Source organism: Battus philenor, unplaced genomic scaffold (genome assembly GCF_028537555.1).
Source record: "Battus philenor isolate CCGP_79_NKW_IND1 unplaced genomic scaffold, ilBatPhil1.0.hap1 SCAF_10, whole genome shotgun sequence".
Taxonomy (NCBI): domain Eukaryota; kingdom Metazoa; phylum Arthropoda; class Insecta; order Lepidoptera; family Papilionidae; genus Battus; species Battus philenor.
The window spans coordinates 9,695,148-9,715,819 of record NW_027181662.1 but is presented as its reverse complement, the minus strand read 5'-3'; the positions used below and the strand labels follow the sequence as shown (position 1 = coordinate 9,715,819).

General features: G+C 31.0%; 1 protein-coding gene across 4 annotated transcripts in view; it reads right to left on the bottom strand.

The window, feature by feature from the left end:
• Positions 1–14,440, bottom strand: part of LOC137922610 (homeobox protein abdominal-B-like) — a 43,333-nt gene extending 28,893 nt beyond the window's left edge. Inside the window, exon 1 of one of the 4 annotated variants that reach the window (XM_068765621.1) lies at positions 14,389–14,440. Coding sequence is in view for 1 of the 4 variants with exons in the window: in XM_068765599.1 (XP_068621700.1) it covers positions 12,097–12,118 (22 nt within the window). In the remaining 3 variants the exon portion in view is untranslated. Of the gene's footprint in view, positions 1–12,096; positions 12,242–14,388 lie in introns of those variants that run through there. The other 3 variants (XM_068765604.1, XM_068765599.1, XM_068765611.1) reach the window with 3 other exon arrangements.
• Between the last annotated feature and the right edge of the window lie 6,232 nt (positions 14,441–20,672).

The following is a 20,672-nucleotide window of genomic DNA, read 5'->3' as shown; positions in this document are numbered from 1 at the left end:
CGAGGTAGTACTTTTGCGGGTAAATAGTTACTCGTAAGTAATACAAGCATACTGTAACATCTTTATCTTTAAAGTTTTACCTACATTACTTATGTAGCGAGGTCCATCTAAATAAACTTCGAGCGTGAACCTGTTTGAGAGCGAGTTCAAGTTATTAACATTCGTATGCAAATCGGCCATTTTCTACAGAACTCCAGTCAGCGGGGACTTTATCATTTCGTTTCAGATGCGATAAGGTTGGAATATTTTTGCTTTTATTCGTAAGGCTCCTGGGTTTCTCTTGAACTTCAAGATACGGCAAGAGGATTATATTTCTTCATTTGAGTTTCGAACGATACTCGTTAAGTATTCTTAAATGTTATTCTACGACACAAAAAGAAAACTTTTTTATCTTTCGAACTCCATATCTTAATATTGTCATAATTCATTTTAAAATATCAAATATAACAAATACTATGACAACGTATATGTTTAATAAATGTAATTTTTAAAAACCATATGAAATTTCTAATATTATAATAACACAGTGTTGATTATTTTGTAACTGTTTCTATTTGTTAAATATTAATTTTTTGGCACAAAAAATCTTTCTTTACCATAGTTTACCACAGCAAAGACCTTAAACAAGGGGTAACAATATTTCAGAGATAGCAAAATTTTAAATTCTTCCCTTATTTCTAAATCTTTACCTGCTAAATACTAAACATTTGTAATTTTTATGTTTCTATTTCTTTTTAACTATCGTCTATTTGTCTTACATACATATTTTACCAATGTATAGTATATATTTTTATATAAGATTGTTACTATAATTATTTTATTTCTATAATGTGTTTTTTATTTTATTTTGTTTGTTATTTAATTATAATGTGTTGTTATTTTATTTCCATCGCGTAATATTTTTAAGTTCTTATTAGCCAATTTTTCTTTAATATCATAAAAATATTAGTTAATATGATATGTTGTAATAAATTTACTGTAAAATAAAATATATGTAACATTGTAATAGTGTTTCAGTTATTTTTTGTTATTTAAATTGCGAAATAATTAGCATAAAAATAAAGAGAGCTACGGCGAAATTAAATAAAAAAAGGATGCAGCGTTTGCGTAAAATTTAACAAAAGACGCAAGTCCGACGCCAGCATGAATATGAATAAATTGTCTTCGAAATTAGGCCATGGAGGAATGTGGGTTTGAAATAAATTTTGTCCATTTCAGCGAACTAGTACAAAGGACTCAATAATATGGTTGTCTTTTTGTTTGGGCTCTCTGTTTTAATTTAAATAATTACGGAAACAACTAAAACATTTACTTTAATGAATACACATTTATGGGTAATCATCATCGAACATCTCGAAATATACGTAACTGGGAAAAAAAATAATTTCTTTTTTATTTTTACACCTTCAAAATAAATGATAAACTACAAACATGGTTACAATGCGCTGGATTTAAATTTCAAAATATTACAGCAAAAAATTTCCGCCATTTATTGTAAAGAAATTCAATTTTAAGCATATTCCTTCACAAATATCATTTGAGTACAGTTTTAGTGCGCGCCAAGTGATTCGACTCTACCGCCGGGTAATTTCATCTGTTCAACGAGCTCCCTCGAGTTTCGGCAGGGTATTTATTAAATTGCCCGGGCAAGGGCCCCCGTGTCAAAGTGGACCACGGACTAAGCCCGCACCTCTCTTAAATAAAGGTCTAGCTTAATACGTGTTGTGCGTACAATAGCACTCTGTGCGCTCCTTGATTAGCCGGAATAAACTTATGTAATACATGTTCATTACATTACATATACATGTTTTAGGTGTAATGTGCGTTAATATTATGGTTATAAATTAAGAATATGTTTACGATTAATATTGTAATGTGTACTATAAATATGTGTTCGATCTACCTAATGGAGGGCCTGCCCAAACCACGTCTACCGGCTCCTGGCCCCAACTCGAGAACCTTTTGGCAGTCGATTTCGACAGTTCAAACAATTCCTTGAGATACATCGGTGGCTATATTTCATCTGCGGATCATCTCATTTACGATTCGATCTCTCAGCAAAGTTAGAAGCATACCCCTCTCCTTTGCTCTCTGTTATACATTTATACCATTATTTCCACCTAATCCATTGTATCTCCTACATTTTTTCTTTTATATATATAAGCAGAAAAGTAAAATAAATTGAGACATTGTTTTCTTTGACGTCACATCGGAGGAAATACAACAGCCGCAACTTCCGAGTCGCCGGAAACGTTATCTTAACTTGGACTAAACAACTTGCTCCGAACTTATCTAACGTTCACGTTGATCTGTCCTATGTAACAACAGCTTACAAACTATATAAGACCGTTTTGTAATAAACCAAAGGACGAAAGTTCTTAATAAAAACTTGGGCATGTGACAACAATTCGTCGAAAAAAGTATGTTTCCTTCGTAATCGTCTCGGGATAGAGTTAATTTACCGTAAAACTAAAAGTATATCAATGTTTACATTTGAAATTTGCTGATTTAAACATATATTAACGAAATTAATAAGTAAATAAATTTTAAATAATTAAACCAAACACTTAAATGTTTATAATTAAATAACACAAGTTTTGGATATATTCCAATGTAATATGCTAAATTCAGGATGTAAACCTAATTGGCATAGGTAATAACTGTATATTTTAACAATAATTTAACCATAAAAGTGACATTTCGTATGTGCCTTTAAATAATTCTTTTTCTTTATTTAGGAAGGAGGAGAGCGGAAAATATAAACAACCATTGATATTCCGTTCGGACAACAGAAAACATCTGAAAGCGTACAGATTAAAAAGCACTGGCCTTAATACGCTAAAATTACGAGACAAAAGATTGTCAGTTACGGTCGCAGAGACTGAATGTGCCGAATCGCTGAACGGCTAAAGTGCCTCGTAAATCTAGCGACCGCTGCTACGTATGAAAACATCTACGCGGTACGACAAGACTACGACTCGACTACGGGACGAGAACTATGCGGCTTATATGATTTTGTGTTTATTTAATGAGATACAGTTTTGTTTATTCATTTATTTATACAATGTATACATAACAGCAAACAGATTTTGTTTTATTTCATACATTACTCACTGTTTACCTATTAGGTAAGCACTAAAAAGTATTCCAAATAATTAAAAAAATATATTATTGAGAAAAAATTATAATTAAAATTTATCACATTTGTGAGATTTTTAATAATTCTACAGAAAAAAGTCAATTAGGAACATTATTACCTCATTTATTTTGTATGAAAACTTTACGAAATCAGAGATGTCATTAACTAGTAAAATATTGAAATTTATGCACAAACCTTAATTATTAAATACTACTTATATGCCTTCAAATGGATAAAATGCAATAATTGAATTTGATACATTAATAAGAACCACACACAAATAAATTACGTGATGTAAATAAATTAAACGCTTTATAAGGGTATTTCTTTGCTATTGCAAAATACAATCTGTAGAAAGCAACTTTTAAATCAAATCCAAAAATTTTAAATTACTAATGAATATTGGACCTTATCAAGTCATACATACAGATTAAATATAAATGCAGCGAAATGCACCGTCGTGTACAGGTCGATCCAAGTTCGAAAAACGGAACGAGTTCGTTTGAGCACAGATCTTTAAAAATACTCCCGTCGGCAACCATGTTGCCGAACGCGCCAATCACAGAGCGTCCCGCGCAAGAATAAACATGGCGGATACAAATGGGTATTATCATTTCCTATTATTGTATCAGAAAGAATGGCTGTCAGTCAAGCTTTGGAGAATTTGAAACCAAACGTTTAAAGTCAAAAACTATTAATTAAAAATTAAAACTGATTGTGCTTAAATTCTTTTTCGCAAATGTACTGTTTTTTGTGTTAGATATTTGATTACTCAAGTCATCTTATTTGACTTTTAACAAATAATCTTTAGCAGTTTTATTTAATATAAACACTACTTAATTATTAACACATTAAAGCAATGTATTAAATTTTATACTTTCATAATTTACTTTTAAATGCTAAGCAAAGATTTATGATTGGATATATAACGTAATATAAAGAGTAAAGTGAGTGTTTTTAGTAACCAGTTGTCTAATTGATAATTAAATGGAATGTAATTACACTAATACAGTATAATTACCAACGATAACAAGATTTAAGTAGGAATAGATATTTAAACTGTAATCGAGTGATAAATGCTGCAAGTAAAATATCAGAACAGATGTTCATAGGTGAATGACCCAACGACCGCCGGGGCTCCCGTCTTAACATTGATTTATAAAGCTTTTGCGCCTACGCATTGATAAATTGAAATTTATGTCGCGATTTTTAACAATACTTAATCAATTTATTGCCTATTTAAAATATAACAATCTTTTATAAAAAAAATTTAAGTGAAGTACACATACCTAAATAGTAATTTTACGATTAACTTTATTATAAAGGCAACAATATAGTATGGTAATCTTAATAAATAACATTAATAAGAGATTTCCACCTATGTATTGTACTCACCACGATATCTCTAGAACCATTATTGTTTAATAAATTTGAAATTTGATTAGAATATTTCTTTTTATTAAAGGAGAAGTTAACTAAGAGATGAATTTAAAAAGTTTTATCCGCTAGGGAAGTTGAAGTAGCGTCTATTCAAAATGCTTAATTTTAAACTATATCTCTTACAGGCCCAAGAATGGATTTTATAAAATTACACACGCAAAATGCAGTGCGGGCTACGCAAAACGGGCGGATGACAGCTAGCTACTGCTATATAATTTTAACGTTTCTTCTTATATTTTTTAACAATTTTTGCTAATTTGTCGTCGTTTTCATTAGTCGATTTTTTCGTTCGTCTATTTATTTTTTTAAAAAACGTAAACAATTTTGTTAAAGAAAAACCTTTTTAAGAATATAGTTTAAACAGATTGGCGCAGGATATGTTTTAATACCTTCATTTGTAAGATGACTTGCACACAGAGCTTTAAAATTTATCAAAAAATATATATTTTTATCATAATCTTTACGTCCGCGTTATGACATTAAAATGTACCGTTCCTTAAAATAATTTTAAAGATAAAGCTTCGTTTATACGAGACTTTTTGTTTAAAACGAATAATTTTAGGGGCAGGTTACAAAAGGGACGTGAATTTAGTGATGGTGATTTGGAAAAATTATATTGTAAAAAGGGAAAAAGAAAGTTTCCGAGGGTTAGGGCTGCGGCGCGGTTCAAAGGCATTATTATAAAATGTACCAATTTAAATTCAAACATAAAGTCGGACTGCTAGTATTAAGTCCACTAAGGATTATATTGTTGTAGGAAGGACGAATTCGATCCGGTACATTAAACACGAAGCTGTAAGAATATTTTATTTTTAATAACTGAAATATGTTTCCTTGATAAATTTATGCACATAATCGCCAAAATAATGTTGTAAAATAACGTACGACATAGCAAAAAAAAATTAAAAACATCACAGCTAATGTGGTTTTAAATTTCATTAATATATTACTTTTATATTTTAACTTATCGCATACTACTTAACATAGCATTAATGCAGTATTATATGAAAGTAAGTTCTAGTTACCTGTTAGAAATTTTACTGCCACGTTTGCTTAAATTGGAAAAGCAGGGACGATGTCGCCCCGTAGTGCTAACTTGGGATATAAAAACTTTCTTTGTTAGTCGATAACATCGACAGCGGAACTCTTTTCTTGAAACATTTCTACTCGGGAAATTACAGTAAGATAAGGAATTACCTCGGACTAGGTTCGACTTTGTTACTAACATAGAGATTTAGTCGTCTCGCAAAGTATTGGTTAAACGCTATTTGATTTTTGTGCTTACGCTAGAATTTATGATTATACTGATATTGACGACTGTCATTGCTTATACACTGCCTTTTGTAAATGTTATTTCATTAAATCCATTCTTGGTAATTTTTAACATGCATGGCAAGCCATTTATAGCTATTAGAGCCGAAAGTATAATTTTTTTTTATCGAATGACCCCTCAAACTGGTAAAATTCCACAAAATTGATTCATAGATGACCTTCATTAGGTAAAAAGTACATTCTAACAAAATTTTAAGTCTTTAATCTCCTGATTTCAGAGGTACGGCAATACGTAAATAAAATCTCTATACATAAGTTAGATAGTTCAAAAAATAAAAACTTTATGCTTGTCGTAATAATTTATTTCATTTGTAAGGTTATTGTAAAAACTTAGAAACATCTCTAACGGCGTGAATTGATAAAAATTATTAACCTTATATATTCTATGTAGTAGTAAATAAAATTTTTACTAAATTGTGACGTATTAAATAAATTTGTAGTCAAAGTTTTATTACTTATTCAAGGTGGAATGGTTCAGCAGAGCAGTTTCGGCAGTAACGCTGCGGTAGGCGGCTGATATCAGCCTCCGCAGGCGCAGTCATTACGGATCCTACCGCGGCCTCCAATTACAAAATATTCCCTGGAGATTCCAATTAAAACGCTCATCCGCAAAATTCCGAGTGAAACTTTCGCCCCCCCTCGCCTCTTCCCCCACGGCTCTCTCGAATAATAGGTCGCTTCGGATTCTCCGGATACCTACCTCCGACGTTGGCAAATGTATTCTTGCTTCAAAAGGAATTTCAATCCCGGTGTTATATGACTTTGATAGAGAAATGAATTTTGTAAAATTAAATTTGTTTTTATTTGGTACGTATTTTAGGGTACACAATAAATTTTATGCCTAAAACTTAACATCAAATGCTATTTAAAAGTAACATTTGATAGTTAGGTTAGACTTTATAACGTGCTTTTACTATTAATGTATACAATGTTAGTAAAAGTGCGTTATAAGGTATCTTAATTTAAACAAAATAATACTGAATCTCTGTTTATTGCTCCATTAGCTTGCTTTTAAGAAAAATTATACATCAATTGATATATATATATATGTATGATGTGTAATTTAGTGAAAATATTTACGAAAAACAAATAATAATAGACGCTCTGAATCCAAAGCAGTTTCAATTAATAACAATAAACAGGTAATCCAATTTATATTAAAAATACATTTTAAAAATCGAATTCCACGAACCTCCAAAGACACAATTCATATAAACTTTTTCTTATCCCATTTAAAGTTATGTATGTAAGACCGTTCTATTTTAATTCCCGAAGCGCGTTTCTCGGCACGCTTGCGGTATTTAACTATAAGTAATAATGTGAAACAATATATCGCGGCGCTTAAGAGTTCGCTACATAAAGCTCGCCCCGAGAATAAATGGATTACTCGTGTCCGCGCCGCGGTGCGCCATCTAGCGGGGGGCGGGCGAAGCTCTATGAGTTATTGTTATTGCACGGATTTCCCTCCTTCCGGACCTGTTTTCACATACACTCAGTTGTAAAAGAATGTCATAAAAATCTAAACTAGAAATACGTTTAATTGATTACAAATAATGACGAGCTAAGTGATTCAGTTAATATTTTAATTTCCGGAGATAAGAGCTGTTACTCTTGTTTAGCAGACAATCGCACATATATATATCCTTTTGTTTATTTTATCATCATTTTGTATAAGAAAGTACACTAGGGCTATAAAAATTCTATCGCAGGAAGTAAGTACTTAAAGTTAATTACAGTTAAATTCAAATTTTTCCGATATCGAAGTGGATAAACGCTTCAAGCAACAAACTAGTATGTTTCTAATTTTAAAACATTATCATTAGTTTCAAATTTAATGCCATATGTATCAAAGATATCAAAACAAAATGGTGGCAGCTTGTAATATGCACAAAACATCTCAATAATATATAAACACAGGGTGATTGGTAATAGGTGTGAGCTTTAAAAGAGTAAATATAGAGCTTATGTGCCATTAAAAATATTTAAAGCTTTGACAGCTATTTACAATCACGCTGTGTAAAGTGATCTCTCTGAAACCTCATTTGAATGCCAGAGATAAACAATTACTGAGTCTACAGGGAGACTTAGTAAAAGATGCTTAATTTTAATGTGCAGTAATCTATCTTTGGGGAAGACCTATGCCTCGCAGTGGGCAGTGGGTGTCTATAGCCTGAAAAGAAGAAGAAACGAGTTTAAATTTTGTAAACGCTTTGTTTTACTATATTTATATAATGTTATTATTTATTTCTGTAGCTATTGATTTTTGGATACGGTGTACCATACATTATTTGGAAAATCAAAAATAAACCTTTGACATCGATAACTACACATCTTGTATATTTGAATACAGTTGTAGATATTTAATTGGGGCAAATAGTCGAAGGCGCGGCTTATTAGTGGTCAAGTAGTAAAACCAGAAGAGAAGACCGCCAGTGTTGGAACACCCGCGAAGCCGCTATCATCTCCAATTAACTTTTATTCTCGTTAACCAACCAACCTTACTTTGCGCTAATACATATGGCATTTATTAACCAAGTCCTTTAACAAATTGTATTGTCATTTTATTGAAAAAAAACGAAAGTTTAATCCTCAATCTCTGCGTAATTAACAATCATACTTCCAACTGTTAAAAGTAACCGGCTTGTAGCAGATCGATTAAAAATTAATGAATAGTATTTCAGAATAAACACTTTATACTTAGTTTAATATCTTAATATATTAAAACGATTACTGATGAAAAAAGTTTTAAATATTGTACACTGTACGACTAGTGTATATGTAAGAATGTAATTTAATAAAGTACATTGTATCTTCATTCTAATAATGTTATATATAACACGGATTTTTTTGTCAACTTCAATTGTCATGTAATCGACAGCGACGTTCTGTATTTATTTATTCTTCAGTTTTTATGGGAAGTAATTTTCTCGAAAAATAGATTTTTTTTTCTTCACATAAGAACCTTTTTGTTACCTTAACGTAATTATATTACGTAGTATACCGGAAAGTGATCTCGCTTACTCAAGTTAAATTCACACGACTACATTTTTAACACGTTTTTATTTCTAATCAACAATATTTTCATCTTCGTTATCAGCAACCTTTTGATATCTAGTACACAAATTTTCAATGCCGGAGCAGTAAAAATCAATCGGTTTTTCTGTAAAATATGTCGACAGAAACGTCATTACTTTCCAGTTCCCCTAATACATTTGGTACAATGTGACGACGCTATTTAAATCTTTATTTATTAATTTTTGAATAATAAAGTCATAGTTTCTTTCCACAAATGAAAAATTTACTAAGTTAAGATAGTCTCATATGTAAAAGTTTATGCCGCCTTAAATGCATATTAAAATCGTAATAAAGTATAACATGTGGTAAAAATAAAGCAGCTAAAGACCATCCTAGATCAGGCTCCTCATAAGACGGCGGGTCTATATTTAAAAACTCTTTTTTTTTAAAAGCGGACGTCAAATTACCGTACCTTTCTGATAATATATTATTAAATCTACAAAACTTATTTACTTACATCGATCCTTGGATAAGAAACTCTACGGGTGACGATGAGCGGGTTGATATTAAACCTACGATTTAAAGAGAATATTAATTTTTAAATTTATAATGAATCTGTATTTATGATGATTAAAATAATGTGTTAACTTGATTCATTTTAAATTTAGAACAGTATGTCTATGGTACTGTTGGTATCTGTAGCGTTTGTATCAGTTTAAAAAAATTGGAAACAAAACCGTACATTTATTAACTATGAAAAATTACCTCCAGTCCCTTTGAACCTATAATATGAAACATGCACATAATATTAAGGAATGAAACAATAACACAGTTGATGTTATTGTACCGCAGAGTCTTGTACTAAAATTTCATTCCGGTTTTCCATTTAATTAGTATAATTAAGGATTCCGACTGTTAATCGGTACGGAAACAAACCCTATTGTTCAATGTTCATGTTGTTAATGTGCTTATTCGAGTTTAGAAAGGAAAAGGTCTGATAAATGTCACGTACTATTTTATGGCAAATAATAATAAAAATTTGTATTATACTGTTAAGGATAGCTTTAATTTATAAATACTTATCTTTTATTAATTATCATTATCATTATTAATACTTAAACAAAGTACAACTGTAATGTATTGTGGTGAACGTATAGCTTAATTGTGGCCAGTAAATGTATAGGACACTCTTTCCAAAAAATCCATGGTTTTATTAATAAATATTAACGTAATGATAAAATACCAAGAACAAGCGTTTTCATTATAAATTTTTTTTAAATAAAAAATTGTAGACTGTAGACTTTAACTCAAAGATATTAGTCTGTAGCATTCCAACAGAAAAAATAAATAATGTCACATTTCAAAGTGATCATTTTATGCAGACTGATAATTTAGTACAAGCTTTAAAAGAAATTAAAAATAATATAAAACCAATCATAATATATATAACATTCGCTTAAAATGTAACGTATCGTACATACATTTAGATAAATGATTTATTACCATTTATAAATAAATAAAACTTTAATTTACATACAGAATATTTCTAAATTGTTATATGCGTAAATACTTTCCCTACGAATAACTTTTCCTTTGGCTTATTAAAGCTCGTTCGTGACTTATAAAGTATTTTAACTGCAACATAACATTCGACCACACACTGAGAACTATTCGAACCGGTTCAATTCACAATTAAAATATTAAAGTTAGGTATGCCCGTATGCAACAACGTAACTGTTTTATGCATTTCTTAAACATTTTCAATTTCGCTTTAATTTAAAAGAGTTTGTACATTAGCAAAAAATAAATAAACTCAGCAAGCATCTAGTTAGATACATATTTTGTTGATATTAACTTATTTTTTTGTAATTTCACATAAGAAATTTTAATTTTAAAGACAATTAATTTTTTAAATATAAGGTAAAATAATGCCCGATGTTTATGCAAAAACAAAACTAGGCAACAACGTGTTGAATATTACCACCTATTTAAATCAAAATCACAGTTTTGATCATATTTGTATATATCTTCTTTGTGTAAATCAACAATTACATTCCAACCTCAATATTTTTTTTTAAATTATAGTGACGTTCTAAAATGTTTATAACTTACAGTCATAACTCGTGGGAATCAAAAAGAATGTCAGAAGAGCCAAATATACGAGATACTAGAACAATGTGATCTTCCCTATAAAGGCATCTTATAATTTAAAGCTATGAATGCATCAAACGCGACCGGATCTAAACAGAGCCCACAGCAAATTGAGACAATTTTTATCTCTTCTTCTCTTCTGAGCCGATAGATGCCCACTGCTTGTAATAGGCCTGTCACAAAGACATCTATGGGGGATATACCATAACCACCACGCTTGGTATGCGGGTTGGCGATCGCAGAGTGGTATTAGGGTACACAGAGGAAGTCGCTGCTTATTCTCTGAAAATTTGTGGGTAGTGGTCATCGTATATAATTAAAGCAAGAAGTGTCAATTTAGCAAGATTGCATCCTAGGAAACGAACGTGCAACGTACTATCCCAAGAGGACTAGGCCCTCTACCGGCGGGCAACCTTTTATTACTTTCATAATAATCCTTAATTAAGCAGCAAAGGAATTCAAGCAGGTTTTCTTTGTTAAATAATATTTTCAATTAAAATTTTAATAATATATGTTTAAATGAAATATTACGTTTCATAAATAGTTTTATATATTTGTTAGTAATCGTTAAATTTCCAAAAAACAAATTAAAAGAGATTAAACGTAACCAAAACTGATATTGCAATGATATGTACCCGAAGAATCATACTTCTTATTCAATGATATCTCATAAAACTTACTATCAGTATAAAATGTAGCAAATATTTTGTACTTATTATTTGGTAAAATGTACAAAACAAATCTACTTCAGAGGGGGCAAAAATTTTAATTGATATCTTGATCGAAATGTGGCTTGTGGGAACTTGGTCTGTTGACTTATTTGCAAAGTCCATAAAAAAAGAGAAGGAACTGTCGAGTGTCTGGCAGACTCATCTCAGATCAGTATTCCGAAACGATAGTTGATAAAGTTAAAATGTAAATAAGATTGAAAGTGTAAATGCTTTCTTTAATAAAAATATTTTGAATTGAAGTGTACATCGTTGTGAAAATAATGCTAAAATTATTAAAAATAGTTTTACCATTCTCACCCACCACCGGCATCTGTTTTTCGGGCGTGTCGTACAACACTTGGCAGTGCGCCAGGCGTCGCGGGTTCGCATCCGCGTCATGTTTACTTTAAAATGAGTTATTAGAAGCAAAACCAAGTTATCCAAAACTCTAAACATGTTTAATACAACACAGCACTACTTTCACGCAGTAAATCTGGTAACACACTGGCTGTACGCATCGCAGCTTTCTCTTTGCTGGCGAAAAAAAACTGATTTGAATTTTTATTCAAAACTAGGCCAACATTGTTTTCTAGGTAGAGTGCGGAGCGGTACCGAAAACTTTGCTCATTTAAATTCATATAAAGGGTATAGTTTTACAAAAATGTAAATATTACGATCTTTTATAAAGAGAGGACAATGAGAGATGTGCACGCAGATTATAAAAAATTAGAAAGTTGTAACTAAAAGGTCTTGGACGGTTTTGACGATTACTGTTAAATAATTCTCGGAGATTGCTAAAGCTCTTACGTGCTGCAATTTCATGCAAAATAGATATTAAAAAATACATAATTAAATATTATCATATATAACATACTTGATGTGAAAACTAACCTTTATTACAAAGCTGAAAAATAATTAAGCATGTTGAAATTTAACTTGTGGATTAGTTCTGAAGATATAACTGTTTAATAATACTTTGAACATAAATATTTCAAGTTATCTTTTTTTTTTCAAATATTTTAAAATATGTATCCTTTGGGATATGACTTCAAGCTTGTCAAATGACTGTCAAAGACGCTTCAAATTATAATCACAATGGTCTACGTATTTATCTAAGTTGAGAAGCTTAACCTAATCCAGATTTTGGTATATTATAAAACAATGTTTTTTCATAGTAAAGACAGTAAAATTGTCATAAGCGCCATCTTTCGACAACGGTGGAAACTATAATGATCAACATTAACTTTTAAAAGCATTTGTAGTCTGGTTACATTTTTAAAGCCATATAAATATAAGTATGTAAGCAACTACTAAATATTATTTCTTATTTATAGGTCATGCTAGTTACATCAATAATTTATTAATAATACATAGACATTCAACGTTACATTGAAGTTAGCATTCTTTATAAATGTAATATAATACAGGTTTTTTTCCAGCACTTTTGAGCATACAATACATAAACATTGTATTTTTATATTGTTGTATATTTAAACATTTTGTATTAACAAAGTAATAAAAAATGTTTAAATATTCTAAAGATTCATTAACAATAGCTTGTTTCATTTTTACTTTCTGTATGGTAGGAAAAATTAAATTTTAAAAAGCATCATCAAAAACATCACACTAAAAAGCCAAAATAATATACTGAAATTGATAATGATTTTAAGCGCCATCTGTGCTGATTTTAGTAAACTACCACAGAGGTCAGTTGTAACAGATGCTCTCAACATTTTTGGTTTTTGCTACATTCAAAATTCTTTCTTGTAAAATATTATTTAACAGAAATGCTCGAACTTAATTTATGCATAAATCCCGAACAGGTTAAATGTCAGTTTGATCAAAAACTACTTAATTACACTAGTCTGTTCACTCTCCTAGTGATAATTATAAAATAATGTTTCTTAATTTTTGTGGACACTGCTTTATAAAACAAAGTTAATAATGAAGTATATAATGAGTGTATAAATTTCAGTTGAAATGTTTTCGTTAAAAACATATTATTTCAATTCCGAAAGTTTGTGACAGCTGCTTCTAAGACCCTCCCAACCGAGAATTTCATTTCACAGCACACAGGCATATTGCACGTATGTGTGCACAAACAACTCAACTGTGATACTGAACTCGTCCCGCCGATCAACCGACGCCATACTTGTTTATCGTCTGTCCTTATTACTCTTTCGTGGGTAATACCTTACCAAAAATAGTTTGTTATCTCTTTCACTCTAACATGTCAGTTTAAGAAAAGCTGATTGCGTTCATTGGATTTGAGAAGACAGATAAAATATTTAAAAGTAAAAATGGCGGAAACGTAGCGGCATTCTTAGACTGCGATGTTCAATCATTTGAAAGAAACTTGTAAAGCTTAGTTTTTAATTTGCTTGTATCTTCTATTTAATTTTATAGCCATAATATTAAATAGAATATGGAAATTGCAATATCAGGATTATATTAAACCTTTATAGGTCTGTAGCAATGATAATATACCACAATATATGATTAAAAATATTTTCATAGTTAATTTGAATTGACTATTTATGAATTGGAAAACAAAATTAATTTAATCCCATTACATCTCTCAAATGTATATAAAATACATACCTTTAATGCAAAGTCTTGCAGGTGTTTCTATGGATTTTTTATACCATTTTGATGAGATCTGTAAACAAAAATATATAAATTTACTATCTTACTTAAAAAGAAAACTATCTAACAAATAGTAATGTAAAGTTTAAATAGGTAAGCAAATAGCTGATTTTCTTTCAATTAAAATATGGTTCTCCAAAAATCCATTCCAACCAAATAATCAATAACGTAATAATACAGAAAGGAAAAACCTTTCCAAATTATTTTTGTACACTTGTGCTGCCAGAAGCTATAGGTCTTTCGCCAATATATAAATAATTTAAAGTAACATTTCAGAAGGATTACTTTCTACTGGATGATTGAAAATATATATAAAAGCTCTGGAGTTTTTTTGCTAATAAATGATCTATATATTTACAACTTTGAAGTTATACACTTATAACCGATCTCCCTTGATATATGGATATATCCCGTAATTCAATATTATTATTCGTACACGTTTTTTCTTTAATTTATTGCTATTCTGTCACAGTAAGTCGCAAGACCGGTCATCTTACCAAATTTTCTGTGAAGCCTTTGCCTTGTTGTAGACATCTATTGGCTGACATTTAATGTTGATTTATACACTTATTGAAAATCTCTAAAAAAGGCTCAGAATTGTGAGACGCAACACGCTTACTTTATCAACATATTTGCTTTTAGAATTAATGAAAATGATCGACGACTAATAAATCCTTTAACAGTAAGATTGCCATATATTTAAATCGAACCACGAAAAATCTTGGTTGCAACGCCTCGACTTGGATGCGATACAGGGCCGCCTCGTAAATTAGGTTCGCTGTGTCTAGTGCAGTAATGTGGATTATTTACAGCCACATAGGCACCGCGAAGATAATCTTTACTAAGTGCACGTTTTACAGGTCGCCCGGTGCCCGCCACTTCGCTTTATGGTAAGTTAAGCAAATATTAATGGCGGTGAATTTACGGCCTGCCTTTAAAGTGATGGCGGTCCTAAGTTGTGTCGGCACCCACGCAGAAAGCGTTTCCCTGCTCGAGATGTAGCCTTTAATATTTAATTTTATTATGTATTAAAGTGACTTATATACAATACCATATGCATAAAACTACGTCTAGACTTAGACCTTTAATGGAGTTTTTTAAATAATTGTTGCTAATATCTTTTCAATACTTCAAATCTCATTATAGAGACAAAATTTCGCTTAATTAACATCTCTCGTAATTAATATCTGTCACTAACAAATGCTAATTCATTTTCATTTACAATTTCAGACGATTTGAAATGGCAGCCCTCTAAATATTTTTACGTTACTTATGCTCCAATATCTCTCAGACCCTTAGAGTTAAAGTCTACGATGAATGTGTGTTACCTTTGATGACTTTCAGTACAGAAACCTGGTGTCTCACTCCAAACTTCATTGATAATCTTACAGTCACACAACGTACTAAGCGGAGAGCTCGGAACTTCTCTACCAGTTCAATTTAGGCATAAAGAGAACCGAAGTCAATACTGTAGTAAAAATAACCGCTATAGCCCGGCATATTGGAAGTTGAAATGGCAATAGGCAGACCACATAGCAGCGCACAGAACAAATGGCCGCACAACGGATATCCAGAAGATGGATAGACGAACTTGTTATGGTCGCCAGAAGACGCTGGATACAGGTGGCTTCTAACCAGTCCTACTGGAAATCTCTACCGGAGACATATGCTCAGTAGTGAACGTCCGGCGGTTGTAATGAAATTATTATAGCATGTAGGATTCCACGGAAACTTGGTATTAGGATGTTATATTATTTACTTAACAGAATAGAGAGGCCGCTAAGTACATAGGTCACTTAGATAGGTAGTCCTTGGAGTGACGGAGAGTAAAGGCCATCTAGGCTTTAGACTTGTCATTTGAAATGCATCTAGCATTCCTGTTTAAAGCCAAACCTTGAAATTATTGCTATGATGGAATAATTGTGTACTTAATAAATAATATTTATAAATATATACTCAAGAGAAATAAGTCTGCTAAAATAAGTTTATGTTAAGTTACTATATTTTGTTCAATTTAGCATTATTGAGAACTTGAGCGATAGAAAGAGGATACAAAGATTGACAGTATAAACCGAATTACTCGAATCGTTAAATAATTATAGCGGATATGTTAAAATTATTGTTGAGAATAATTACAAAGTGATATATTACACGAATGAAGCTAATAAGCGTTCCATTAAGGAAACGGTGTTCTTTATTGCTGCAACAAGTTAAATTGTGGATAGTAAAATATAATTTACAATGGATCGCGGCGTAGGTCAAGATGCAACTTGCGCTGGGGCACGCAACGCTGCGGGTGTTAAGATTGATATTCTCAATAAACCTAAATCACAAAAAGTAGTAAACGCAGGTTGAACTACTATTATATTTGCAATTTGAAACACACTCTATACCCATTTTTGAAACATAATGTATTATTATCAATTATATGTTATATTAACAATAATGCATAGTGATATGACAATATGTTAGTGTTATAAGAAGAAAAAAATTGTAATAAGTGAGTAATTAAAACGTACGTTATTAGCGTTTCTATATATAAAAATAATGAAAATATTATCAACGTCTCCACAAATCTTTTAGACTGACAATTACAAAATTTATTTAAATAAATTATATCTCGCAAATAGTTTCTGAGCGAGCTATTTATTGGTTTGGGTTTAATCCATTTTGTATCATGTTTTTGAATAATTAATTTTTTATATGTATATATAAAACATAGTAAGATCTATGTCTTACTAAATATAAATTTAAACACCAATGTAAATTGATTTTTTATAGGCAGTTCTTCGGCTTACTACTTGTTCATTCTATCCGGCAAAGAAATAAGTATTTGGAAGTCAATTTTAATTAATCTATAATAAGTTTTCATACAACAAAACAAAAGCTAAATAGAAAAATAGTAGTAGACTTTTATTAATCAATAGTCAAATCTCATTGAAAACTCTTATGAACATGACTAATGTACATGATAATTTAACAGCTAATGTACATTCATTAAATATTTTAAAACTAGTGTACCTAAGAGTTTCTGTGAAACGGATGACCTGTTGAAAAAAAACCATTAACGGTATTTGTTCAAATTCAAATTAGTAGAGTGACTATGCAAATATTTAAAAGAGTAGTAATATTAAATGGAAGAATTAATCTTAATGTTTATATAATGTAAGCGACCTGTTTATCTATAAGACAAGTTCACTATTCAATCAGGAAAACGACTCGATAACAGCCCAATAAAACACGCGGAAGGAGTCGCATTGCTCCATAACCTACCGCAAAAGTTTGACATAACAGCGTCGATTGTTTCATTGTTTACCGTATACAATTTATAGTACCGTACGGTTTATGAGAGCACCGCGGTGTATTGACCTTTAATCGCCTGATTACGCTTTTTTAATGGATATTTGTTAATATTTTATTGTCGGCAGCCGATAACACGTAGTTCGTTCATATTTGCTAATGTAAACTTTCGTTGTTTATTATATTAAACAGTACTTTAGTTGCGATCGATTTTTTTTCATACGTATACATAAATAAACAATAATTTTACTATTACCATTTGTTACAAACATAGCTGTTTTAATTTGACACTGTTTAAAAATCAATGTACTAAATAATATAGCAGAAAAATTAGTCACTATAACTATCTACCCGTAAGTATTCTTTATATAAGAGATTTCCATCTATGTACTGAATCACCACGATATTTCTGGAACCATAAGGCGAAATACAAAATTTAGTTGGTAAAAGTATTTTTTGGAATAAAATACTTTTTTGATCGATTAAAGGTCAGCTAAGAACGGATTGGAATGAAAGATGAAATTGGCGAAGGGGGTTGAGGAGACGTATATTAAAAAGATAAAAATCGAGATTATATATATTCCAACTGAAGCTCTTATCGGTATAAAAATTGATCAAAAGATTTTAATTTTAATATTAAAAATGACTAAGAATTTATTTCATGAAATTACCACCGCAAAACAAGGGACAACTATAGGCCAGCAAGCATTCAATTATAGAATTCAATAACTATTCATAATTCGGACATCCATAAAGAATAAAAATTTAATATACTTTAACTGTTTTTTTTTATTTAGTTTTGAAATTATAGTGTCCTTATTACTAACCACCAGAAAAAAGAAACATGTCGAGCGCAACCGCGCGATCCACGCAACGCAGACAGCGGCCCGTAATTCTGTTCCATTCAAAGAAGCCTCGAGGCCCGATCTTCCAAACACCGGTTGTTTGGTGATGTTGTAAATCAAATCATCAATTATCGACAATAGTTTACACTCGCGACGCCGCCGTGTAAACAATCCGGACGTTAAAACTGCTGCTACCGACGTTTTACGGCTGTACAATTTGGAGGAAAATCGATTTTATTCGCTCGCTTTCTAATCGAATTACGGATAAAGTCGCGCGTATTAGCGTGCAGCGACGATGATATTCTACATTTTTTTCTGTAGGAAGTGGTTGGCGGATACGACTGGACGATGAAAGATGTACGATGGTGGAGGGTAAACAAAACGCATCGTGCCTCCGGTTTGCTGTGGTCGTCCCTTTTTAATGCTTTATCGGTATAAAACAGTAATATTACATATTTGTTTTGCATATAAAGGCCACATTTTAAGACCAAAACATAAGACATTTAATTTTGGGCAGAAAATTAATAATTAAAATGGCATGGCACGCCTGCATCTCAGTGCGTTTACGAATAAATTTTGTTTAATTAGTCAAGTACTCTATTATTTTTTCATACTTCAAAACGTAATTCAAAATGTAACTAAAATTTAGGTATCTTTATATAACACTACTGTGTTATATCGTTTTTACCGCTTAGAACACTAGCCTGCGAAAAAGACCAGGCTACCACATTTGGGTGGCATTTTTTTTAAATAACGATAATTAGCAATATTATCTTAGAATTTCGGCTTATTAATCTAAAAAAGTTTATTATAACTAAACGTAGTCAAAAAATTACAATAAATCTTTCTCACCTGTTCTCTTCGTCTTAAAATTTCCAAATACCACTCGATTTTCTCCACATATATACGAATGAAACATATAAACGTGGCACAGTGTGAACAGACAAGAGTCATCAAAGCAACTGAACTCATCCCGCCACCAGCAATTGTAACACATATTTATGCTACTAACAAAGCACCAACAAATTGATATGTTTATCTACAAAGGACAATAAATTCATTCAGCCCGGGCCCACCCTTTAGCGAAGGGATCCACCCTTCCTTTAAAAATTGCGAAATATTACATAAATAATAAAAAAAACTTCCAGCGCCCTATTGATGTCCCCTATCATTCTGTGAGATATATTCTGACCAGCCCGTAGTACCGGGGAAATGGTCTGTGATGGTTTCGGAAATTTAGTATCATACATAATTCATAAACCGTTCTCCTATGTACTTTCTTGAATATTAATTTATACTTATTATTGCTATTGCGGAATAATAATTTTTAAGTATATTGCAAGTTTTATTGATTAACATTTGTTAAGAAAACCGAAACAAAACAATTTTGGATTTATAATTAATTTTATATTTTTTGTGTTATGATAGTTAGCACTTTATGGTACGAAATAAAATTAAGTTTTTCTTTAACGTAAATGACGTATTGGTACTTGTGGCAGGCGAAGGTTTAAAAGAAGCAAAGTGCGTCCCTGAAATATAATATAGAAATGTTCATTTATTTGTTTTTAAATTCTTTATTAATTGGTACGTGAAAATAGTGCATGAGCTATAAAAAAATTAATGCTATCATCCCAACAAATAACATAACATTACTAACCCGCAGAATGTCACAATGGCTTCATCCTAAAAATCGATGTGAACTGAACCCCATGTAACCCTATAAAAATTGGTAAATAAATTAAAACAGCATAAAGATAGGGGTATCCTTCACTAATAATCATTGCGCCACGATTTGATGGGAAAAGTTGTAATGACTACGCCGGATTGTAATTGTGATCACGGTGTAGTTAGTCCCCACGGAACACTCTGTAGCGACTCGTCATGGAAATATTTTAAATGGTGGGTAATTTATGTATTTAATTAATTTTTATTAACCCTGAAATGTATTTTACAAAAATGTGTATCTAAATACTTTATTTAATACGGATACTGCGTAAATTATCCCGAAAAAAATACTTTACATACACATTAATAGTATGTCTTTTTAAAATCTATATAAAATGGATATCATTTATAGTAATAATTGGTGAGCGA